Below are 25,453 nucleotides of genomic sequence, written 5' to 3'. Positions count from 1 at the left end.
TTTAATCTGTTTCGTGCATTTTAAAGGCAGGGACATGTGCCCAGAGGCCTCTGAGCAATGGAGGCATCTTCCCATAGCAATAATTAGAGCAGAGGGGAAATGTGAATCGAAGCCTTCCTGATTTGCAGCTCAGTCTCTGTCACTGCACTTCTACCAGCTCTACACATACAACTCCACGGCTACTTGAGCCTCCTCCGGCCTATGGACTCACCAAAGGAATAGTTCTCTTTTGCCTTCCTCACCAAGAACTGGTGCAGCTTCTCCAGGTACTGGGACTCTGCGCGGGAAAACAGTGTGTATGGTTAGAAGGGTGCAAAGAGGAAGAGTGAGTGTGTGTGTGCGCGCGCGCGCGTGTGTGTGTGTGTGTGTGTGAGAGAGAGAGAGAGAGAGAGAGAGAGGGAGGGAGGGAGGGAGGGAGAGGGAGAGATCACTCTCCAAGCAGAAGACCAGCCTCAGCTATGTGTGGGGATCTCTACCGCCACTGACACCTGCCTACAGGTCACAGCAGGTCATTGTCTAACTATGAGCCAGCAGGGTGGGATGCTGTGTCAAAAGGGAGGAGAGAAATCAACCATATCTTCCAATTGCATTTTAAAAAATTAAGAATAGCCCATGTCTCTTCCCAGCATCTCAGTGTAGTTCACCAACAAAGAAGCAACATAAAGAAAGGAGGAAGGAGAGTCCCTTGACTCTAAGAGCAACTTTTCCTAATAAAAAAGGAAAACAGTACAGGGCTTTATTAACAGAATGGTAAGATGAGATGTGTCGTCCTGTAAGAAGACCAGACAATGTAAACTCACCACCAGAACCATATACAAAACCAACTGCAAGTACAAATGCAGTTGGCTTATGCGCTCGTATAGGCCCTATACCAAAATGGTGCAGTCGCATGAATATGCAGAATGCTGCCGAGTGACTTGCTTGGGACAGCAGTTTTCAAACTGCGTTCTGGGAACCCTGGAGTTCCCTCAGAACCTTAGCAGGGGCTTGTCAGTGGGAAGATCAATCGGGACTGACAAGCTTCCCTAGCGAGCCACTCGCCTGCCCCTGTCAATCTTCTCCGGAAATGTGTACGAGTACATTCTAGGCACGCTCAGTTCACACAGGGCAACAAAGCACCCTACAAAAATGCCCTGGAACCCCCAGCAACACACAGGTTCCCGAAAGGCAGAACATTTGAAAAGCACTGCTCCTGCCCTTCAGTGGGCACTGCCAGTCTCTTCCCACTTTGGCACTGCCTTATTCACTGGCGCAGCATGCCAAAGGCTTTCCGTGGAAAATAATCAACGCACAAGAACTTAAAGCAAAGCAAGTATCAAGTGTTCCCTGCTGTGTTCTCCTACTGTGTGCCAATATGACTTCAAAGACTTTTATTGGTGAGCTATTCAAAGGAAGCTCATAACTCCCACAGTAGCCACAGGTACTTTTGTGTAAACGGAAAGCTACTCAACGCTTCTGGGGACACATTTTCACAGATGATCATGATGCACACTGACAGGGGTGGGCAACTTCTGGGGCTAATTTAAATCCCCCAGAACCCCATGTGGGCTGCATTCTCATTGCTGCCATGCCTGCACCCACCCACACACATGCACACACGGAGAGGCTTTCACCTCCTCCTCCTCGTCCTCGTGATCATGACCCTAGTTGCTGGAATGGGGTGGGGGGAGGCTTTAACCTCATCCCTTTCCCCTCTTGCCCAATTCCAGCAGCCTGGATCACAAGCAGATTCTGCTGAGAAACAGCTGTGTGGGGAGAGTCATCCTCATGCACCCGTATCCCATCAGATGGTCCTTGTGTGCCCGTTTCTAGCAGAATCTGCTCCCACCAGCCTGCCAAATAGCTGTTTTGGCAGGCTGGGGTGGGGGGTGACTCTGCTGGGATACAGGTGTTTCCCAGCAGAACTAACGTCCTGCCAAACTGACCTCCTGATTGCCAGGAGCCCAATTCCACTGCTAAACAGGGTGCAAGAAGACTATCCTCCTTGCACGCCCTGTGTACTGGGGCAGCAGTATACATGGGGAGGCACAGCACCCTTGGGGGGCAGGGCACTGGCAGCATATTCCCCCCCCCCCCGCTTGCACTAAGCGCAAACCTTCAAATGCCAGAAGCACCTTCCCAAAGACTATTAAGGTTGCTGGAGCCACCCAAATCCCGGGGACACCACTGTGAGGCATACCTGGCTGAGGGCTCTCCAAATCCCCAAGGAAGCCAACAGTTCTATCCAAGGTCTTCAGCAAAGGGGAGAGAAGACAGCAGAGGAACACAAATAAGCTGCAGCAGCTTTCCAGCTGGCTTACCTCGGGGAGAAAAGAAGAAAGGCCAGGGGTTACGAGAGGCATGAAAGGGCCAGCCCACGACAACTAAAAAAGAAGCATGGGAAAGGGAAGATTCCTGCCAGGTCAAATGTTACATTTATGGTAGATAACCAACAGCCAAGTCACACCACCATTTTGTGGGGGGCATTTCTTGGACCACAACAACTGAAAAATGGAGGTAACAAAGCAACCTCTTATATTCTTATATGAAAAGCCAGAGTGGTGTACTGGTTGCAGTGCTGGACTGGCACTCGGGAGATTCTGTTCTAGCCCCACTTGGCCATGAAGCTCACTGGGTGACTTTGGGCCAGCCACTGACTCTCAGCCTCACCTACCTCACTTGCCTCACAAGGTTGTCAGGAGGATAAAATGGAGAGGAAAAGGATCATGCATGCCTCCTCGGGCTCCTTGAAGGAAAAGCCACCCTGAACCCAGCTTCCAAGTAAGCACAAAAGCTGCAAGAATGTGCTAAATTAGAGCCTAGACCCAGAGCAAAGTGCTGAATGTGATCACTTGACCTCAACTTTCCATCTGTGATGCCAAACAGAGCAACAGCCTTCAAAACAGCTCTGGCATTGTGAAAATAAAGGAGGGAGGGAGGGAGGGAGGGAGGGAGAAAAGATGCAGTGATGTGTTCCACAGGATACACAGCGAAGTCAGTGGAAACATGCGCCGCACTCCAGTGTTCTGAGCACCAGCTGGCACCACGTGCAAGAGGACGCCAGGCTGCACTCTGGGCAATGGTTTAAACATCCATGTTACAATGTAAACTAACTATTCAGAAAATCCAAACCTTGCAAAAATTACGTATCTGTTTTTCTGGACCAATGTCTTGGACATGCAGTGCCATTTTTCAGCCAGGTGAAATATCTCTAGGAGCGGCAGGGAACATTTTGGACATCTCATCAAGGAACTACAGCCTCCATGTGCCCAGGAGATGGCACTGTCCACCAAGGGGTCTGGGAGCGACTGGCTGGGTGGGAAGGTAAAGGGACAGGAAAGGCCAGCGCAAAAGGCAGAGCGATGAGCGGGGGGGGGGGGTCTTCCACCCCAGCCACTTAATTGCAGAGAACCTGCTCCCCTTCTGAAAGAGCACAGAGAAAGGTCTCCGTGCTGCAGCCCACACAGCTGGCATTTGAAGAGACAGGTTGCGAACTCAGGATGTGTCATGTGAGTGCTGAGAAACAAAAGAAGTAGAAATTTATATGGTAATTTGATGTTCCCTTTTACACTGGGGATGAGGAAGGAGGGCGGTCTCCAGAGCTGCAACTTCCTTCCCACATGAAGCCAGACTTGGAAGGAGGGTACAGCGATCCACGGAGCTGCAGGAAAGCGTGACAGCCAAGGAGCTCACCTTTCCCAGACCACCAGGGCCGCAGGTGCAAAGCTGTCTGGGCTGGGAAGAAACAAGCATCCCCTGCCCCGGGAGAAGCATACTGGGCGGGGTGTCCATAGTCCAAACGTGGCTGCAGTGAGCCTGCAGCTTCCCAGCTGGGTGTTCTAGCACGCTAACGGGCGCACGAAGCTTCTTTGGGAAAGGCAGGGCTTTTTGTGGGGAGACAGCTGCACAGACCAGTTGCCTTCAACCTACCACGTGGAGCCCACTTCATTCTGTGCCATTCTGTCCCTCTCCCTCCATTTCTCTCTTGGGTTTTCAGATGCAACAGAGAACCGCAGGCCTCCTGCGCTTTTAACACTTATACAGAAGAGGGAATGTTGTGAAGGGCAGCTCGTCACACAATGGTGAGAAAAAGCTGGACCTGCTAAAATAAAAGACAAAGGAGCTCTGCTCCTTCTCATCTGGTTTCTCTCTTGGTCTCCATCTCAAAAACCTAACTAAGCAATTGTGCCAACAAAACCCGTTGAAGATAAATGTTGCAGCCTGCTTTGGTATTATCAGCCACACAGAAGCTGGGGTGGGGGGTGGGGGTGGGGATTACAGGACAAAGTATGCTATGTGACAGTATTGTAGGGGCTGGAAATGCTAAAACAGCACCCACAACTCTGGAAATTCAGATCCGCCGTAGAGTAATGATCAGAGTTCCTACGGCTACCAACATCTTCACTTCGCCAAAAGTAAACTTTGAAATAGTCGCTTAGTTGGTCACCTATATCAAGGAAGAACCACTTCCAGAGCAGCCAGAGAAATAAACTGTAAATTGAAAGAATGGGCTCTTTCTTTCAGTCCAGCAACATGCCACAAAGTGACTAACCGATATATAACTGGGCTGGCAAGCTAGTAACATTTTTGTGGCCTAATAACATCCGGTAACTTTTCTGCCCAGCTGGCCTTGAGTTACACCTCCTGTTGTTTTTGCTCCTCTGTGCATCACCAACAGAACTCTCCTCCAACAGTTCTCCCTTCCTCCAAGTGCTTCCCAACATCCAAGTTTACATGAATTCCCTACACCCACGATTGCACTACAGGTGTGAAATCTGACACTTGCTACAATTGGCAGGGACCCAGCTTTCATGTTTGCTTTTTCCTAAAACAACTTTCTAGACCTTATGGTTGCAAAGATGGCCCTGAAAGAATATGGGCAGGTTCACCAAGATTTCCAGGGTCAGCGATTTAGGATCCTATGTAGCTACTCACCATGACCAATATGAGCATTTGCATCATTTGTATAGGACACAGAATTATGCTTTGCTCATAGCAGACTTTTTTTTTTAAAAAAAGTACAAAGTATGCCTGGCCTTAGATGCCTCCAGGTGAGAGAGGCTGGCATTTGGAGCAAGGAGGGGAGGAGCAAATTGCCTCAGTGTGGAACCCATGGGATCAGGTGAGTTCAGCAGGGGGGATGCGTTCCGAAGGGCCTCTCGTACTTTGAAGCAGTGCTTCTCAGCCTCTTCACCGTAGTCGCTGTCGCTGTCGCCAAAGTCATCCGCCGCCTTCCACAGCAGTTTCCTGGTGAAGCGCTTCTGGGCTGTGTCACATGCCAAGAGGTCACTGGGCTCCTGAATGCGGGAGGAAAGAAGAGACGCCATTCGTTTCAATTCTGGTTAGGGATGGGAGACCCTGCTACAACTACAAGGCTGCAAAGGTAGTCCTGAAGGTATATGAGCAGGTTCACCAGTAACTCCCAAATACTGAGCTAAGATATACTATAGCAGCCTTCTTCAACCTGATGTCCCCCAGATGTTTTGGACTTCACCTCCCGTCAGCATGACCAGTGGTCAGGAATCCTGGGAGTTGTAGCCCAAAACATCCGGAGGGCACCAGGTTGTGGAAGGCTACACTAGTATGCTGCAGGAGAACTGTGGTGAACCCAAAGCAACCACACACAAGAGAGGCTGCCTACTGTCTCTCTATCTGCATTATTTCCAGCGTTGGACCTGTCTTTGTCCAATCAGCCTCCACTGGAGAAGTTGGAGCAGTTCTGCAAGATCTCTCTCCCTTGGGGCAACTGGATCATTAAGCCCTATCAATGCATAATTACTGACCTCCCAGTGAAGCTGCCTGCTGCAAGTCTTCATGAGTTACTGCTCTGGACATACCTCCTATTAAAAGGAGGCATGCTCAGATCAGCGCTTCATGCAGAAATACAGGGCAGGCTCCTTTGAAGGCATGGAATTCTTGTTCTCACGTATTCTAAAAATAATCATTTTTGGATACAAGATACGTGCCTACAATTTAAATTCCGGTGTGGGGAGTGTATTTCAGTTCTCAGAAGTTTGGGAAATCCAGGCCCAGATGCAACACTGAACGCCTCTGCACAATATGTTCATTCCGCAAGGCTGAGATGTTATGTTCAAATTCTGATTCTCTCACTACGATCCCACTTTATTCCAACCCCCTTGTAGAGGAAGAGCTCCCCTTACCTCCTCAGCTACCAATAATCCACACTGGATCAGCTTGTCCACGACAGCCTGGCAATAGCAATTCACAGACTGGCAAGGCTGGGAGGAAGCAAAATCAGATCAGCAGAAGGAAAGGGCTTCACCATCTAGACCAATGCAGAGCTGGGACGCAGCACACACATCTGTCCTGGCACATGCTATAATATTCAAATGTGCCAGATTGCCTTTCTGAAATGTTTCTGTGACCTGTCAATTTTATGTCCATTTTTGCCACCAAATGGCATTGATAGGTCCCCATCCAGTTACAGTAAAACACCTTTCAAGTGTATTTGTCTCAAGAAGTGAGATTAAAGCGTTTAAAATCACCCACTGAAATCAGTGGGGCAGAAAACACTTAACCCTGCTTGGATTGTGCCCAGGGTATTTGGGTTCATGCAATATCTGGGATCACACTTGCATCCACACCATTCAGTTCCTCTGCATGTGATGACCGACAGCTGAACGTGTGAAGCAACTCCACTGAAAAATGTCGTGTTTGATGTGATATGAATACCTGGACCATTGTGGCGTTACTTCAGTGATGGCATATCTACACACGCAAGTGATCCTGGTGTAACGAAAGCTGGCGTTGTGTGATAGGTAAGAAACTAAGTTACAAATCAGAAGTTCCCAGTTAGAACCTTGCCTTGGCCATGAACTCACTATGGGCATTTCTACACCAGCCTAAAATCCTGCATTGAAAATGGGGCTTTCTGCTTCTGTTTTAAATGCAGGATCATAACAACTCCCTTTTTCACCCGCTTCCTTTCCCCCCTCCCCTTTCCCGCTCCTTCTACTCGTATCTGAGTCTTCCATTATCTTTCATTGCTCTCGCTCCTCTTCTTGGCTTTTCCTCTTTTCATGGAGGGAACTCAAGCAGAACACAATGGAGTCATTTGATAGCTCATTATCTGTGATCTATTTAAAAACGGAGCAAAGGGCATTTAGTGCAGGAGGGTCACGGTGTCATGTAAAGAGCCCGCAAACCTCCGTGAAGGAGCAATCTCAACTGCAGGATAAAAGTTCCATGTGAAGGAGCCCTATGTGACCTTAGGAAAGCCATGCCATCACAGCCCTCAGTTCTCCCATCTGCAATATGGGGGAAAATAATCCTGACTTATCTTACAGTGTAGTGGTTGTAGGAACTGCAACTAGGTAACACTTGTGAAGCGCTCTGAATGCTCCAATGTGCTACACAACTGCTATTAATCCAGTTGTAGGTGCAAACCCTGCCCTAAATAAATATATATATATATATATATATATATATATATATATATATATATATATATAATATAAAACCCTAAACAACTTGGGACCAGGATATCTAGCAGAATGCCTTCCCTCATATATAGCCAGGCGACATCTAAGATAATCAGAAGAGGCCTTGCTGGTCATTCCAAAATGAAAGGAATGCTGCCATGAAGGACCCCAACAGCAGGCCTTCTCCGTAGCAGCACCCCACCCCACCCTCTGGAAAACCCTCCCCTGTGTAGTTCGGGAGGCAGAAAATGTGGCGTCTTTCAAACACCTCCTAAAAATGCACCTTTTCATCTAGTCATTCCCTGGGTTGTAACCGCTCTTGGGTTTTACATGCTATTTTTAAACTTTTAAAGTCTTAAATTGTGTGTTATGGCGTTGTATTTTATGCTTTTAATTGTTCTGGACTGCCCAGACAGCCTCGGGCAGTATATAAATGTAATAAAATAAAATAAATAAGTACAGTCCTGTTTCTCCGTAAGCAGCCTGCAAACCAAGCCCGGCCTGCTCAGCGCCTCCAACCCGTGCTGCCAAATCAGTCTCTCTCTCACCCTCTCCTTCCCCACAACCTCCCTCAAGTTCTGTGCTGCTTCAAGCAGCTACTGGCAGCCCAGTCCTGGCTGCTGCTTAACACTACCGTGCAGGGGCTCACATCAGCTCGATGACAATGAAGTGAGAAGGACCTATGTGGCGGCCCTGGCGTTCACGCGAACGTGGAAGTGGTGTGGGACCCCAGTGTGTAGGAAGCAGCAGCCATGCTGCTGGAGGGATGTGTGAATGGGGCCTTGGATCTTTGTAAAGTAGCCTTGAGGGATGATGGCCCTTAGGGACACAATGGCCAGGGCTCCACCGGCCTCTCCCAGGAGGACATAACACAGGGCTGATGAGGCATCTCTGGCTTCCACATCACCGTTCGGGTCTCGAGCAACAGGCTGTTGGGTGATGCAAAATTTTGTATACTAAAACATTTCCTTGAGACAGCCTGGTGGAGGGCGCTTGCTCATGCACAAGTAAGGTGTGTGGGAAATATCCGATTCACCTCCAAGGCCACACTCCCCAGTAATACTGGGTTCTTGTTGAATTCCCTTCAATGTGCAGTTTGGCTCAACTGATCACAAGGTGAACTTGAAGCTATTTGCTCTGGCAAGCAGCCCCTGCCAGCCCATATTTCAAAGCATATTTATCCCACTTTTCCATACTAATGCTCAAGGTGTCTAGCAACAATAAAATGATTAAATATAATAAAACAGTAACTAGTAATGGATAATAGAGTTACAGACAACAGATAAAAAAAAACCTTCAAAGGTAAGCCAACATCCCTGGGAGGTGAAAACCTCAAAAGGTTAGATGCCTGCCAAAAATGAAGGAACTTTGCACAGCAGCAAAAGGTCATCAGAGGGAGTGCTACATGGTTCTCTTGGCAGAGTTCCAGAGTTTAAGTAGGGCTACAGAAAAGGCCCTCTCCCGCATCCCAACTCAACTCAGATGGTGGAAAGTGGAGAAGAACCTTTGTAGAAGATCTTAACTGATAAGCAGGCTCATATGGGAGAAAGAGGCCTTTTATGTATCCTGATCCCAAGCTGTGCAGGGCTTTAACAGTGAGGTCTGACAGGCAGGCCAACCTGCCTTTTCTAACCTTTGAATGTTATGCTGTCAAAATCAGTCTGAGGGAGAAAGACAAGCAAAACTGGGTTCCTTACCGGGCACAGGAGGAAATCTCTTGGAAGCAGCTGGACCAGCAAGAGGGCCTTGTTATGCAGCTCTCCCTGGACCAGAACAACATCTCTGAGCTGCTCAGGGCTTCCCAGATACGGCAGCAGTTCCACCAGGAGGGCATTGACAGCACAGGCTGCAGAGAAGCACCACGTAAACCCTTTAGCGCTTAGCTGGCGCTCTTGCCCTGTCTTGTCTTTCCACAGTACTCACATTTGGGAGCTACAGAAATACTCACTGTACAAGGAACAATTGAGCCCTTGTGGCTTGCCATAAGTGGAAGACTTCATCTATGATATACTTGATTGTCCCTTGTATAGATCCCCAAGAAAAGTGTTTGAATACAAGTCTGGTCAAAATAGCCCATTGGCCTAGTTAATCGTATTTGCTTAAAAATACCGGTAAGGGTGTGGCTTTTATAGTAGTCTTGCCTGAAGTGTATACGGCCAAGATTCTTGCACAAATCATGAGCAGTGAATTGAGACTGCAGAGGTGATAAACATCGTTATGGATCTGTTTGGTCATGTATGATATATTATAAAGCAATATTCATGCTATACAATATTGATGGATTTGATTATTAAAGGTTTCACCCTCTCTCCTCCTCCGTTGCCTCCCCTTCATCAAGTATTGGCTTGTAAGCTTCTTGGGAAGGGATCCTAACTCAGTGACAGAGCACATGCTTTGCCTACAAAAGGTCCCAGGTTGCAGTTCTAACATGTCCAGTTAAATGTTTGGGGAAAGACCAGCGCCTAAGATCCCAGAGAGCTGGTGCTAGCTGGAGGGGACAGCACAGGCCAAAGAGGAGTGGGGATGGACACTCTGGACTAGAAAATATCTAGAGATGCATGAAAAATTTGTTTCACTTCCATTTTGATAGGACCTACCCAGACAACACCTTCTAGACCAAACATGGACTTGGATGCCATCTGCGGTCAAAGTCTGCACATTTCTGAGCTTGCAACGTGATTCATGGACCCTCAAAAAATGCATTCGGCAGCATGCGCACGTTTGAAAAATGCGCATGAAAAAGTGCATACTTATGAAAAATGTACACAAATACGCTTTAATCAATGGGATAAGAATGCATACATTTCAAGGATATGTTCAATTGATGCATACATTTGGAAAAACATGCATGAAAATACGGATTTTCATGCAAAAAGAAAAAAACAAAGCTCGCATTCTGACTCGAGTTAGAACCAGCTTTGAGATGGTGCTGCAATTCTTTTATTACTGTTACTCGTGTACTTCAGCATAAGGCAATAAAGTCTCCAGAATAGAAGACACCAGAAAGTACTGGAAGCGGGAAAAAGATGTTTAGACATCGGGGACAGGGGGGGAGAGTCTCACAGGAAATGGACCGGTCAGGCCTTTGCCCCAGGCCCACAAAAGCTGGAGGAGCCCACTCAGAGCAGCAGGCAGCATGCCTCTCTGGTCTGAAAGGCAGGCCCTTGCAAGGAACGGGAGAGGAGATGATTGTAAGGGATTGCCTCCCTCCCTCAATTAGCATCACCAAACCCCACCTCCTTGTGAGGGGCACCTTTCTGTTGACAGGCATTGGCTGCAATGTAGGGCACAGTGATTGGAAAATAAATAATGGGGGACCCACTGATGATCTATTGCCAGGGGGTGGGGGTGGGGAGCTACCAAAAAAATGGGCCTGAAAGGAGGAGAAGAGGCCAAGGCTTCGTAAGTTGGATGGGCAAAGAACAGGGCCACCAAGAGACATTGCTGTTCCCTGCCCATATGCAACACCACTCCCAACCTGTCCTCCTACCTACATTTAGCTAACTTTGCCAAATACTAGGACCCCTTAACTCTTCCTTCCCAATGTCTCTCATCCCTCAGCCAACAGCAAGCCAGACCTCTGACTAGGGCATGTGCGAGTCCAAAAACCTCTAAACTCACCCCCGACAGCTTCCTGGAGGAAAACAGGCAGGAGGGCAGTGCTGTGCTGGCTCAGCTCCATCACAGCTGCCTCTGTCCTCTTGGGAGCCACCAGAACATCCCCCAGCGAGAGATGGTGGAGGGAGACGCAGTGCCGCAACAGGAAGAGGGCATGCAGCACCACATCTCGCACCTGCCCAGAAAACCCCACATCACAGCGGCGCAGCAGAATCTCTTCCGTGAGCCAGACAAAGTCCTGCATCAGCCGGGAAAGGAAGACTCCCTGGCAGAGAGAAAGTCAGGGAAACAAAAGTGGACTGTTATTGTAAGGAAAATGGAAAACCTTAATCACCGAGAACCAGCTGGGTGTAGGGACAGTCAGTACCATCTTGCAGGCACTTTCTAATTAACTGCTTTAGAATATATGCATATGTCAATGAAAGTTGTCACCTGTCTCTCCCTCCTAAATGTAAACAGAACAAACAAACAAAAAAATAAACAAGAAGGTTATTTAGTCCATTTCACTTCAAAGTAGATTCTGGGAACCAAGAGCTGACCCACAGCAGTGCCTCTTGGTGAGGGGAAGAGGCTGCAGCATCCAGAGAAGGCAGTGCTGTCTCGATAACAGAATGACAGTTCAGCCACGGTCCCTGTGGCTGTGCAAATAAGAGCCTTTTCACTCATTGGGCTGCTTTGCACAACATGCCGGACCATGGGGTTTCTAACTCACCCCTGCATAACCATACTACAAAACAAGCATTATGAGAGGGTTGTTTAACCCTCAAGGAACCAACAGTGGCCGGGTTCGGACAACACACCACAACCCCACTGGGGGTTGCATATTCATGATGGCAGCCGCATGTGCCATGGTTCATCGTGGGTTAAACAACCCACAGTGAGCCTGGTGTGTTGTGTGAACCAGGTCAGTATGTTACTTAACTGAGAAACAGAGATAACCTCAGTTCCCCGATGATTGCATTTGCGATTACATCTTTATGACGTGCACCCGTTACATTTTACATGTACATGCAAAACCAAGATAGTGGGTGGACCCTTTGCCTGTCCTCCAGCATCAGTCACCCGATTTATAAGATTAGGGTTAATAATGGCCTTCCTCATAGGATCTTTGGAAAGATGAATGAGGAGGAGACTGGAAAGTGTTACAGAAAACAAGGGCACGAGCACCCCTCAGACAGAGACCTGAAGTCTTGGGGGCAGACAGAAAAAGGGATTCTACAGAACCAGGTTGAGGGGTGCTTCTAGAAACAGGGCTCCAATTGCTAATAATCAAAAGGGATTATGCAGCACCTCGATCTTTTCTTCCTTAACAGATTCTTTTCTGGTAAGAAAAAAAGGAAGGAAGCAGTGGGAAAACACGGGAGACCAACACATTGAAAACAATGTTTTATTCATTCCATTTACAACTTGTATACCATTCCCCATTCAAACAGATTCCAGAGCGGTGAACACAAGAAGTACAATAGTAAAAAGATAAAAGATTAAAATACCATATTAGAATTATTAAAAACAAAATGGCAATAATAACTGTGGCTGGTCATTTAAGGAATGTTTCCTGGAACAGAATTGTTTTCAGGAGGTGCCAGAAACAACACACTGTTGGCACCTTGCCTGGCCTCCAGGGGCAGGGAATTCCAAAGAAAGGGGGCCACCACACTGAAGGCTCTTCTCCTGGTAGACTCCAATCGTGTCATGGGTCCATGTGGATCCACCAGGAACATGCCCTCTGATGACGTCAGTGACCAGGCAGGTTGGTTAGGGAGAAGGGAGAACATCCAGAACGCTATCTGGTCACCCATAACATTCCTTGAATGACAGGGAAATTGCACAATAAAAGCTTTGTCTGGAAGTCCCTCAATTTCTCATCATTCCCAGAAACACCTTAAAAAGTGTTTAAAAAATCCCCAGTTCCTAACACAACTTCTTAAGGAGTATAGGTCCTGGATCCAACCCCCTGTTCCCTCCCCACCTTCTCATTCTTCTTACCTCTTGGTGTTTGTGCAGCAGAAGTGCAGACATAATCTCCACAGCCATGATGGCGGAGCAGGACACACCAGCTAGGAGGGGGGAGAGAGAAGGGGCAAGGCTAGATCCTGGTGTCAAGGATTCCATGATAAACATCTCCAGTTTGGGAAGATGCTGTAGATTGTTAAGCCAATAAAATGGGCCACACAGCTTCCTGACATTTACTGGCCTCAAGTCACATCTGTTCAACGGGGCCTTGAGGGTCAGCCCTTAGGAACAGGGCGTCAAAAAGGACAGCAATTAAACTCACTCAGGGAATTCTTGGCCAGTAGCCAGCAAGTATCCTTAACTCTGGACTGCAATATGTAGTAGTAGGAAGAGTCAAGATTTCTACAAAGGAGTCTACATCTGCCTAACAATTATGTAATGGAAATGGAAATTGTGAGAGGGGGTGGAAAGAGAGATTGCATAGAGTTTAATTCTGTTTGTGAATATCACAAGGTAACCAAATTATGTCCCCGGTATAAATTATGATAATTAAGCACATTTGCATGAACTAATTAACAAAACACAATCTGCACATTTTTACTATTTTTCATCATTATTTTTATATAGCAGAGATCCTTAGAAAACTGAAATTTGCAGCCAAGACCACATTCTGAGTCTCCTCAACGCTCACAGAACACAGCATATAAACAAAGCTCTAAAACAGGCGAGAGGCATCCTTGGATCTTAGCTGAATTAAGTAATTAATATTTTGCAGGCAAGAACTGGGAGGCTGGGGATTATACATTTTTCTCCTAAAATCTTAATCATTTGTGTGAGTCTTCAGCATGGTTTCTCTTTATAGATTATGATAATAAAGGACTTGGGCTGCAATCCTATATCCATTACTAGGAGTAATCCGCACTGAACTCAATGAGATGCAGTCTCTGTAGATATGTACAGGATATGTAGCAGTCAAGGCTAAAACGCTGGTCAATGAGAGAGGGGCTTATTCAATTTTACATTCCTTTGCTTTGTGACAATGAAATTGTGCTCAGGTGCTACCAGACGGATGGCTCCTAGCGCTACCAGTCAAAAGACATTGTACAGCTATTCCATCTTTTCCTCCTTAATAGGGTTTTTTTTGTGTTGAAGGAGTGATTTTGCCCATGAACAGAGAAAAGGCTCTTGTTGCTTTCTCAAACTAAAGTCCAAAATGACGCCACTAGAACCAAAAGGAAATCTTCCAGATAGAACTGGAGATGGCCCAAACTGTTTGTGTGTCTGCAATTTATTTTTAAAAGGCAACAAACTACAAAGGTCTTCAGATAGAAAATATGCAAGAAGGAGGATGGGGTATACCACATTTAAAAACATATTAAGACATCTGTTAACAATAATGAAGGAAGGGGCAAGGGTAAATTGGATAGAAATAGAAAGGGAATTGATGGGATTAAAGGAAAAGGAATTACAGAATATGTTTTATATTCAAAAGTATATAAAGCAACAAATAAGAAACAATGGAAGTACAATAAAACGATGATTAAAAGTATGGAACTGTAGGAAAGAGAAACTAATGCCAGGGGTTTCTCCATTAATACCAATTTGGGCACACCTGGAGTTTGTTTGATATAAAAGGGAAAGCAGTGGGGGAAAATAAGGTGAAAGAAATAAGATTGACCCAAATTAGAAATTTTTACGAACAGCGGAATCCTGTAACACAAGAAATATGGAATAATCGTGTACAAAGTATGGGAATATCGTGGTTAGTATGGATGCAAATCAGTAAATTTAGAAGAATTAGGAGGATAACAAGGCAAGGTTCAAGAGATTTAACAGAATGGGAAAAATTTCTAGAGAATTATCAATTAGGAGAGAAGGGCATAAGAACCCAAATATACAAAATTCTGATGAAGCAGGAGATAAAGGGGAATGTAACAATAAATCAGATATAGGAAAGTGATATTGAAGAGGAGATAGAGGAAGAAGACTGGAAACAACCTTTAGATAGATTTCCCCTTCAAACAATATCCAGGAAAATAAAAGAAGGTACGCTAAAGTTGGTTCAGAAGTGGTATTTGACACCAATGAAGTTAGCAAAAATGAATAAGAATCTATCACCTTTGTGTTGGAGAGGATGTGGAATTAATGGTACAAATACATATGTGGTGGGAATGCAGGAGTGTTAGAAAATTCTGGGACAAGATATTTCACGAAATACAAAGAATTACTGATCAAGAGATTTGTAAAACACCAGAATTAGTTTTATTGAATATGTTTGTAAAATAAAATAGAGACATTAGAGAAAAAAACATTAATTGGCTTCTTGTTGACAGCTGCGAGGCAATTCATTGAAAATAACTGGAAGACAGCCTGGATGCTGACAATACCTTTGTGGAAAAAGAAAATCTGGGGCATAGCAATAAATGAAAAGTTGAAACAGAAATTAACAGTGCACAGAGGAATAAAGAAAAGAGACACCTTCAAGAAAGACTGGCAAAAATATATAGACTTTATGAAAAAAGATTCAAATAGAATAACCTTGGTAGAAGCTTATAGAAATCCGTGGGTCTCATGAAAAGAAGAAGATAATAAAAGAATGAAACAGGATGAATATATTTCCCTGGAATAGAAATAGAAAATAAAGGAGGGGAGAGGAAGAATCCGGAAACTATCCAAGTTGGGGGAGGAATTGGGGAGGGATTCTGAATCACTATTAATGTGGTTTTGTCATTTCTTTTGGAAAAAAAATAAAAATAATTACAAAAGGACATATATATCACACACAAAGGAAAATCCAAAGAGCACCCCTTTTCCCCCAGTTAATATGGGGCACAATCTAGCAGGACGATCACCTGTGCAAGCCTTGTTGATGTGAATGGGATCATATGTACAGGCTGGGGAAGGCTGTTTTGGTCCCTAACTAACATGGGGCACAATCCACTGGGAAGCTGTCCTGCACGGGCCTCACTGAAATGGAGGAATGCTGCACGCAAAACAGTGCTGTGCTCTTGTGCAGCACCCATTCACGCAGAACTTCCCAGTGGATCACACCTGAATCTCCTTGCCTCCTGCTCTCAGTGGCACCGAAAAGCCTGCTGTGGCCATCTTACTTTGCACCGCAGAGTAGGGGCTCAAATTAATGGAACTTTTCCCTCTCTGTAGATCGAGGCCCGCCACAACTGAGCACATACCTGTCTTGGCCTAGATGCTGACATATCTATTATGAACGGGGTCCTAACAATGCAGTATCTAGAAAGCTAGCCCAAACAGCCTGTCAAAGCTTTTAAAGCCTCTCCCCTCGAGCACAGAGCTACAGCTGCCTCAGCCAAGCCTGCCTTCTGTAAATTTACACAGGGAGCCAAGCAGCCAAGTCCAGCTGGTGGAAAGAGGTGGGGGAATCGGACTGGATCATGCAGGCAAAGATAAAATGGAAGCCGCGAGCCAGACAAAGATTAAAACCAAGCACCGTAGGAGCTCTGGCTGGCAGAGGGGAACTTGAAAGGGCTCCTTCCTCCTTGGGAAAGTTCACCGCTCAGAAGCGAGGCCTTTCATTGCCCACTAATTGTCCATGTGGTCCTGTCACCTAGGTTTCCTCCAACCTTGTGTCCAAATGGCAGGACTAAGGGGGGCCATATGGAAGAGGGCATGATGCTTGGGGGCTTCAAAGAGTGGGAGAGAAAGACAAAGGGAGATCAGTAATGGAGCCCTCAGGCTGCTCCTAACATTTAGGAAATAGCAAAGCACTAAACTATGCAACTATCCTTTGTTAAAAGGTCACCTGCAACGGGAGAAAACAAAGCCAGATGTGGCTTTTTTGTTGTTCTTTCTCGCAGATTCAAAAGGGAATCTTCATATTCTTTTCTTCCACTGCTTGTTTCTTCTGCAGAGCAACATTAAGCTTTTAAGCACGGGTTTTTATTAGTTGTGCTGTGGAATACCATGGACTGGAAGCATGAACATCTAAGCAGCCCTGCTGGATCAGACAAAGAACTCTTGTTTGCAACAGCAGAAGAGTTCTTTTGTGAGCAGCAAGGTGTCCGTCTCAGCTATGTCTACTACTTTGGGGACCGAGCCACAGTGGATAAGGAGCTTGACCCCTGGCAAAATTCCAGGAGTCACCCTGGCTCCAAGTCTCCATCCCAGCCCCCTGGACAGGGAAATTGGTCATCCAGACTTTGTGAGGTGGCTTAACCCTGCCTTGGATTATCCCATTACCAAAGAAGTCAAAAATTGGCCCTGCTTCCACAGTCCTTCCCCACAACAACACCCCCATCCAAACAAGAACAGCACCTCTTCTGGATGCTCCTCTGCTCCTCTCTCTCCCCCTCCCGCAGCAGGAGTGAGATGTCTAGCAGCCATCACAGATGTCTAGCAGCCAGCGTCTTCCCAGGCCAAGGAGCACCACCCTGACAGGGCAAGGTCTCACTCTCACCGTTGTTCCAGGAGCAGAACCCATTTTAGGGGCAGAGCAAGGAAATGGCCAGACTGGAGTGGGGCACGTATGGCAGAAACAAAGGCAAAGTTGGGGACCTCATTCTCACTCCCTTCCCACGTGAAGTGCATTTGATTTCTTGGGGCACTTCTCTTAACAGGGAGTGAACTCACTATGCCCCTCCTCCATACTAAAGCCCTCCTGGATCAGCCCCTACAAAGTCTAAGGGGTTGCCATCCTTACCCTTCTCAGCCAGGGGCTGCCCTGAGTTAGTCACCAAATCACCTACTATTTCCTCTGTAGCTGCTGGAGTTTCTGACAAAGAGGAAGGAGAGGAGTCTGAAGGGGACTGCGATACCCCCTGCCCCCCAAGACAAGCTTTTTCTTCCTGAGTATTACCAAGAACTTCTAAACTGCTTAGAGATATTTTTAAATATGGACAGTGGTATACGCAGTGCCTTGCATAAGTATTCACTCCCTTCTGACTTTTCCACATTTTGTTGAGTTACAACCTGGAATTAAAAGGGGTTTAATTAAGATTTCTTGTCACTGATCTACACAAAATAGTCCATAATGCTGAAGTGCGGTAAAAATCTACACATTTTACAAAATGATTTACAAATACAAAACTGGAAAGTTTGGACTGTGTAAGCATTCACCCCCTTTGCTGTGACACCCTTAAATAAGCTCTGGTGAAACCAGCTGCCTTCAGAAGTCACAAAATTAACTGAATGGAGTTCACCTGTGCGCAATTCCAGTGTCACATGCTCTTAGATTAAATACACCTGCTTCTGGAATGTCCCAGGGTTTGTTGGAGAGCATATCTAAGCGAACAGCATCACAAAGACTAAGTACCTATCAAAACAACTCTGGGATAAAGTTCTGGAAAAGCACCAAGCAGGGATGGGTTATAAACCCCCCCCCCAAAAAAAAAAAAACTATGAACATGCCCTGGAGCACTGTTCATTATTACAAAATGGAAAGAATATGGCACAAATGCAACTCTGCCTAGAGAAGGCCGTCCACCAAAACTCAGTGACTGGGTAAAGAGACCAGAGAAGCAACCAAGAGGCCAACAGTAACTCTGAAGGAGATGGAGACATCCACAGCTGAAATGGGAGAAGCTGTCCATGGGACAACTATCCCCCTGATGCTCCACAGAGTTGGGTTTTATGGAAGAGTGGCAAGAAGAAAGCCATTGCTGGAAAAAACCCAGATCAACTCCCATTTGAATTTTGCCAAAAGACACGTGGGAGACACAGCAAACATGTGGAAAAAAAGTTCTCTGGTCTGATGAGACCAACGTTTTGGCCTTACCGCAAAACACTATGTGTGGCACAAAGCCAACAGTGCTCATCGCCATGAGAACACCATCCCCATGGTGAAGCATGGCAGCTTTTCATTGGCAAAGACTGGGAAACTGGTCAGGGTTGAGGGCAAGATGGACGGAGCCAAATACAGGGCAATTCTAGAGGAAAACCTGTTTCAGTCTGCAAGGGACCTGGGACTGGGGAGGATATTCACCTTCAGGCATGATAATGACCCTAAACACACAGCCAAAGTTGCACTGGAGTGGTTTAAAGACAAGAACCTGAATGTCTTAGAATAGCCCATTCAAGCCCAGACCTCAATCTGATGGAGAATCTGTGGCAAGACTTGAGAAGTGCTTTTCACCAATGGCCCCCATCCAACCTGACAGAGCTTGAGCAATTTGGCCAAGAAGAATGGGCCAAACTTGCAGGATCCAGATACAGAAAGCTGGTAGAGACTTACCCCCAAAGACTCACAGCTGTAATTGCTGCCAAAGGTGCTTCTACCAAGTATTGACTCAGGGGGGTGAGTACTTATGCAACCAACAAATGCCAGCTCATTTTTGTTTAATTAACTTTTGTGCCATAATAAAAATATTTTGCACCTTCAGAGTGTTAAGTATGTTTGTGTAAATCAAATGGTAAAAATGCCAATTAAATCCATTTTAATTCCAGGTTGTAACACAGCAAAATGTGGGAAAGTCAAAGGGGGGTGAATACTTATGCAAGGCACTGTAAATCTATTACAACAAACAAACAAACAAATGCAGCTGGGACCCCCGAGACGGCCTTAGTGCCGCCTACGTCCTCCAAACCAGTGGGAGCAGACTTGGCACTCTCTTCTGCCCAGCCCAAGGAGCCTTTGTCTCACTCCCAGCATGACTTTGCCATAAGAAAAGAATTGACAGAGCCTTCATGGAGGAAGTTAATAACCTCAGTTTTCAAGAAATCCTGTTCCAGAAATCCTGAGGGTATATTATTAGACTTAAAAGTTTCCTAAAGCAGATGCCACCATCACCACCATAACCTGCTGCTCATAGGCATAACAGAAATGCCAACCAGTCAGAACAACTAGAGATTGCCCTTCTCAGAGACTGTGAACCGTTGGCATTAGACTCTCCTCCAAGTCCTCAGTGTTTACTAGGACTTCTTTCCTGTGGCACAATGAACTGGCCTCATTTCCTGATGTGCCTACGTCTCGTCTGCAATCCTATTTGCACTTACCCGGGAGTATGTCATATTCAGTTCAGCGACCTGGTTCACTTGACCACTGCAACCCACTGTGGCTTAAATAAGCCATGGTCACGGTGCCCCCAGGCACCACTTTGCCTCTTCAGACCCCAGCTGCAGCATGTCATGTTGTCCGAACCCAGGCAGCAGGGGTTGTCTGATAGTTAAAAAACCCTCAAATAACCCGTGGGCTGTTGTAGGGTTATTTGAGGGTTGTTTAATCCTCAAACAGCCCCTGCTGCCCAGGTTCAAGCCAAGGCAACCCCCCACCAGGGGTTGAATATTCAAAATGGCCACCCAAACGCACCACAATCCGGCGTGGCTTAAGCCGCGGTGGGTTGTGGTGATCATGTGAACCGGCCTATTGGGATATCTGAATAGATATGCAAGTCAGCTAAAGATTGTCTCAGGAAGATCTCCCTAACCGTGGTCTTCATGTTTGCCTCCTTTGTACCCCACTTCCCTGGGGGAAACGGTTTCTGAATCAATTCTTTCCTGCCGGCTGAGAGAGCATATCATCCTCACTTATCCTTCCTTTAAGGTAGGAAGTCTGTTCTCCTTGCTCTGTTACAGAGCATTTGGCTTACATCACTGTACTTTTAAGCAGTAGCAGTTTAACTACTTTGTTCTGATGGGTTTTTGCAGTTATTTCTTCTTGCATCATTGTTTAACAAAGAATTTGGCAAGTAGTTCCCACCTTGTGGGAGTGAATGTAGGAGTGAGTATCTTTCAGCCTGTCCTTCTGTCCAGAAGAACAACATTAGTTCACCAGGTAGGAACTTCCATTTTCACATGTTCCATTATTCCTGTTAATCAAGCAACTGTTTCTTTGCTACCTTCCTTCCCATTTCAGGGAGCATGCGATGCTCCTACATTGTAGACACACACACACACACACACACACTCACTCACACACCTACACCTTCATCCCTGCTGTGTGTCAGCCACTGGAAGACAACACCACTAAGCTCCTATACAAAGCCTGGACCCAAGGAGAAAATTCTGCCATCCAAACAAAGTCAGGGGTCAACAAAGAAATGCATGTTGTCTCCACTGAAAATCTTATTTGCAAACAGGGGGATGATTACTGCAGAGCTGAATGCTACATTAACAGAACATACACAGGAAGATTATACTTTCTGGGGTGTCATGACTGCCTTTGCTGCTGAAGAAACTGATTGCAATGGGCCAGTTTCTGTGTTTGCCTTTAAAAAAGAAAAGAGGACATGGCTCAGCAAGACAGACTTTTCCCAGGCAAAATTCTCTTCTTTCCAGATCATAAAGAGAGACAGAGAAAGATAACATGCTTGTGAGCCATTTGCAGAAAGTCACGCAGCCTGTGCATTAACGTAGACAGAGCGGTTCAAGTATAATACTAAAATATCCAATAACTGGAAAGTTACATTCACACTTGGGGAGAACAGCTATAAACTAAAAAACACATCTTGACATGTGTGCCACATCTTTTATGTAACTGGGAGGCTGTGACAGCAGCTTTAAGCAACCTAATGTGATTTATTCCACGGCAGAACATTTCAGCTTCTCAGCTTACAGACAGAAGTAAATTCTCCACTGGGCAGGAAGTGGTATAAATGTGCTTGCCACAGCTAGGGTCCCTCCCCATCCTGTTGAATGCGGCAAGCCCCCTGTCCTTCTCACGAGCTTGGAGCCAGGAAGGAGGGCTGTGGACCATCCCTGTGGCCATGCTGCACTTCAGAGGAGTACTGAGTGCCCCAAGGTGCAACGCCACACAGGTGAGCCCTTGCCTCCCTCCTGAGCTTGGAGCTGGGCGGTGGGATTGTCCCTGACATTATACAGCACTTTGGAAGTGCTCAAAGTACCTCTGAAGCTCAGCATGGCATCAGAGGCAAGGCCAGCAAGTCAGGGCTGGAGAAGGGTTGTGGCATCCACCCAAAGTTTAGCTAATTACCAAGAGCAGCCCAAATCTGTGGACAGCTGGCAGGCAGGAAGAGCCACTTCTTAAAAAAAAAAAAAAAGTTTGTTTTGTTTTTTTGCTTAAAGTGTCTGATTTGTTTTCATCTTTCCAAACACCGTTCTTTAACCCAGACTTTGGGGCCCTCCTCAACTGCTGCCACTTAATGCGTGGCGCCTAAGCCATGCTTGCAGTTGCTGTCGATTCTCAACCATGCTGATGTGGGATCTAATGGCTTGCATGTAGGCGTTAGTCTGCAGGGAAGTCTGCAGCCCTGACAAAGAAACGACATCTTCTCTTTGCCTCTGAGAAGCAGACAGGGACGCAGACGGCATATCAGGCAAATATGCCGCGCATACAGCCAGCCATGTGTGCCAGGAACACAGCATAGAGGCGCTAACGACAGTGTGTCAGAGCTGGGTTAAGCAGAGTGCCCGTGCTAGCTGCTTTCCGCTTCCTCGCTCCCTGGTTTTCAAGCCTGGGAACCACAGTAACCAAAGAGGCAGTGACCTGAGGTTTTAGAGCCATCCGTTTGGGCTCACCTGGAAAACGTACTTACTTAACCAAATATCTCCAGCAAACAGACCTGGAAATCTGGGAGCTCCCCAAAGCCTAGGACATTGTTTCCCAATCTTCTGACGGCCAAGGCACATTTTTTCTGAGTTAAAACTGGGGACATACTTCACTCTTACACCCTCAAAAAGGCTTAACTTTTGTAGCTTATTAGATCATATTCATGTCCCATTCTTCTTCCAATGAACTGAGGACAGCCTGCATGCTTGCCCCCCGCCTTTGTCCTTACCACAACCCTGTGAGGTAGATTAGGCTAGTGATTGGCCAAAAAACCACTGATGTGAGCTTCATGGCTGGATGAGGATTTGAACCTGGGTCTCCCCAGTCCTAGTCCAATTACATAAGCCTTCCCCAACCTGTGGCACTCCAAATGTGTCCAATGGCAATGCTGGCTGGCGGTGATGGCAACTGAGTTTGACACAGCTGGAGGGCACCACCAGGCGAGGGAAGGCTGCTCTACATCGTGCTGGCTCTGCAACGTGTAAGAGTAAAGATTTCCTGTCCTTGTGGGGAGTGCACACCCCACCTGTTTCAAGATGAGTCCATGATCTTCCAAATGGAAGAAGGTGAGCTCAATGGCTCATGTAGCAACTCAAAGGGCTGCCTCTTGGGAGGGGAGCTAGTTCTGCTGCATCTCTGCAGCGTAAGTTATCAAACAATTCAATCACACCTGATACAATAACCCACCCCAGCTGAGTTTTACTGGAAGGAGCAAACCATTCAGATGCACAGCAAGCTATCTCCCCTTCGGACAGTCACCTTGGACTCACGAAATCCTTTCATTATTTCATAGATTTATTTCTCATTGGGACCCTCGCAATTCTTTTCTCTCCCAGGAATTAAACAGGCTAGGCATCCACCTCCACCCCTCCAAGAGATAAGCAATCAGCCCAGACAAAAGGAGAACCTACCGCTCAGAGAATGTAGGCTCAAACTGTCCACCAAGGTTTGTTGTTCTACGTTCAGTGCTACGATACTTGATGACCAATGTTCCAGTTTCTCACAATTCAGCATGCTGGGGCTAGTAAACAAGACAGAGGGATGAGGATAAAAAGAACCAACTGACAGTTCCCTGGGACTGCAGACTCTGGCCTCATCCATCGGCTGGAGAACTGAGGGCCACTGGGAGGCTGCACCGTTATAAAATCCTATAACTTGGGTGAACCACTCAGGGGAGCCACAAGGGAGCAGAGGGCCTGGGTTGTAGTTTTCAAAAATTGTTCGTGGGATGGGATATCCACCACCCCCTTGTCATGGTCAGGTCACTGGTGGGGTTGGACTTCTTGGTTCCACAACCCCTCCACAGGGGTGGAGGACCCATTAAGATGGTCCACCCCAGGCGTCTTATGGATCCAGATGAATTCCTGACTATGCTTTGGGATTCTTTGGAGCACGCAAATGGCTGCTTAGTCAAGACCCTGGTGGATGGCTGGAATGCTGCAATCACCGGGGCTTTAGACTGTGTGGCTCCGAAACGCCCTCTCCCCCTGAACAAAGCTCGGACTGCACCATGGTTCACCCCACAGTTGTGAGCTCTGAAGTGGGAGGTAAGATGGCTAGTGTGCCGGTGGCGGAAATCTCACTCCGAAGATGATTGGACACAAGTTAGAGCGGCAGCTTCAGCCTACCACATGGCATTAAGAGCAGCAAAAAGGAATTTTTATGCTGCTTCTATCATGTCTGCAGAGTGCTGTCCCAGGAGGCTGTTCCAAGTGGTCCGGAACCTGGTCGGTCCAGTTGTTCCGGAACCAATGGAGCATTCTAAGGCCTCCTGTGATGAGTTTGCAAAGTACTTTGCAGATAAAATTGACCGGATCAGGAGTGCTATTCCGTACGCTATGGATACAGTTAGTGAATGAAGGGCGGCCAGTGGCAGACCTGTCATGTGGGATCGGTTCCAGCTTCTTCCTTTGGAGGAAGCGGACAAGGTGCTTTCATCTTTAAGGCCGACCACCTGCTTACTTGATCCTTCCCCATCTTGGATCGTTATGAGCTGCAGGGAGAGACTCAGGGAGGGGATCAAGGCAGTGGTGAACGCCTCCCTTGAGGAGGGAGTGGTGCCATCAGTCCTCAAGGAGACAGTGATAAGACCACTGTTAAATAAGCCTTCCTTCGGTCCCCGAGACTTGAACAACTTTTGCCTGGTCTCGAATCTGCCATTTTGGGGCAAGGGGATTGAGCGGGTGATGGCTTTGCAGTTGCAGGCACACTTGGAAGAAGCCAATTATCTGGATCCATTTCAATCGGGCTTCAGGCCTGGGCATGGGACAGAAACGGCCTTGGTGGATATGGGGAGAGCTCTGGATAGGAGCGAATGCTCCTTCCTTGTTCTCCTCAATCTCTCAGCAGCTTTTGATACCACTGACCACGGTATCCTCCTGGACCGCCTGGAGGGGTTGGGCATAGGGGACACCATATTACAATGGTTCCGTTCCTTCCTCTCTGGCAGGTACCAGTTCTGGGGGAGGAGACTTCAGACCCTTGACTGCTCACTTGTGGGGTGCCACAGGATTCTATTCTCTCCCCGATGTTATTTAACATCTGTATGAAGCCGCTGGGGGATATCATCAGGAGGTTTCGGGTGCAGCGTCACCAATATGCGGATGACACGCAACTCTGCCTCTCATTTAAATCCTTGCCAAGGTTGGCTGTAGAAACCCTGTCCAAGTGTCTGGAGTTGGTGAGTGGCTGGATGGGAAGGAGTAAGCTGAAACTGAACCCTGACAAAATTGAAGTACTTTTTGTGGGAGACAAGGGGAGGTTGGGGGAGGTTGACCTGGTGTTTAATGGGGTGCGGCTACCCCTGAGGGATCAGGTCTGCAGTCTGGGGGTCATTTTGACTCCCAGCTGTCCATGGAGGCTCAGGTGTCAGCCATGAGTCAGGCACCGCTGAACCAACTCCATCTGATATGGTGGCTACGCCCCTATCTCCCTAACCATCTGCTCCCATCAGTAGTTCACGCCCTGGTCTCCTCTCACCTGG

At 46.9% G+C, this 25,453-nt stretch overlaps 1 protein-coding gene across 10 annotated transcripts in view; it reads right to left on the bottom strand.

The window, feature by feature from the left end:
* GPAT2 (glycerol-3-phosphate acyltransferase 2, mitochondrial) overlaps positions 1-25,453 on the bottom strand; it is a 79,923-nt gene that overhangs the window by 3,700 nt on the left and 50,770 nt on the right. For 7 of the 10 annotated variants that reach the window (XM_084804168.1, XM_084804163.1, XM_084804169.1 and 4 more), the window contains 8 exons: positions 23,382-23,491; positions 13,026-13,096; positions 11,043-11,304; positions 9,119-9,267; positions 6,141-6,218; positions 5,145-5,276; positions 2,180-2,300; positions 212-277 (listed from right to left, as the gene is read on the bottom strand). In XM_084804168.1, the coding sequence (XP_084660294.1) occupies positions 212-277; positions 2,180-2,300; positions 5,145-5,276; positions 6,141-6,218; positions 9,119-9,267; positions 11,043-11,304; positions 13,026-13,096; positions 23,382-23,491 (989 nt within the window). Of the gene's footprint in view, positions 1-211; positions 278-2,179; positions 2,301-5,144; positions 5,277-6,140; positions 6,219-9,118; positions 9,268-11,042; positions 11,305-13,025; positions 13,097-16,770; positions 16,873-23,381; positions 23,492-25,453 lie in introns of all 10 variants that reach the window. The other 3 variants (XM_084804162.1, XM_084804167.1, XM_084804164.1) reach the window with 1 other exon arrangement.

Source organism: Heloderma suspectum, chromosome 6 (assembly GCF_057233095.1).
Source record: "Heloderma suspectum isolate Gila_16-S chromosome 6, 16-S_ref, whole genome shotgun sequence".
Classification (NCBI taxonomy): Eukaryota; Metazoa; Chordata; class Lepidosauria; order Squamata; family Helodermatidae; genus Heloderma; species Heloderma suspectum.
The sequence above is the reverse complement of the archived record's forward strand: the minus strand, read 5'-3'. Positions and strand labels throughout refer to the sequence as shown.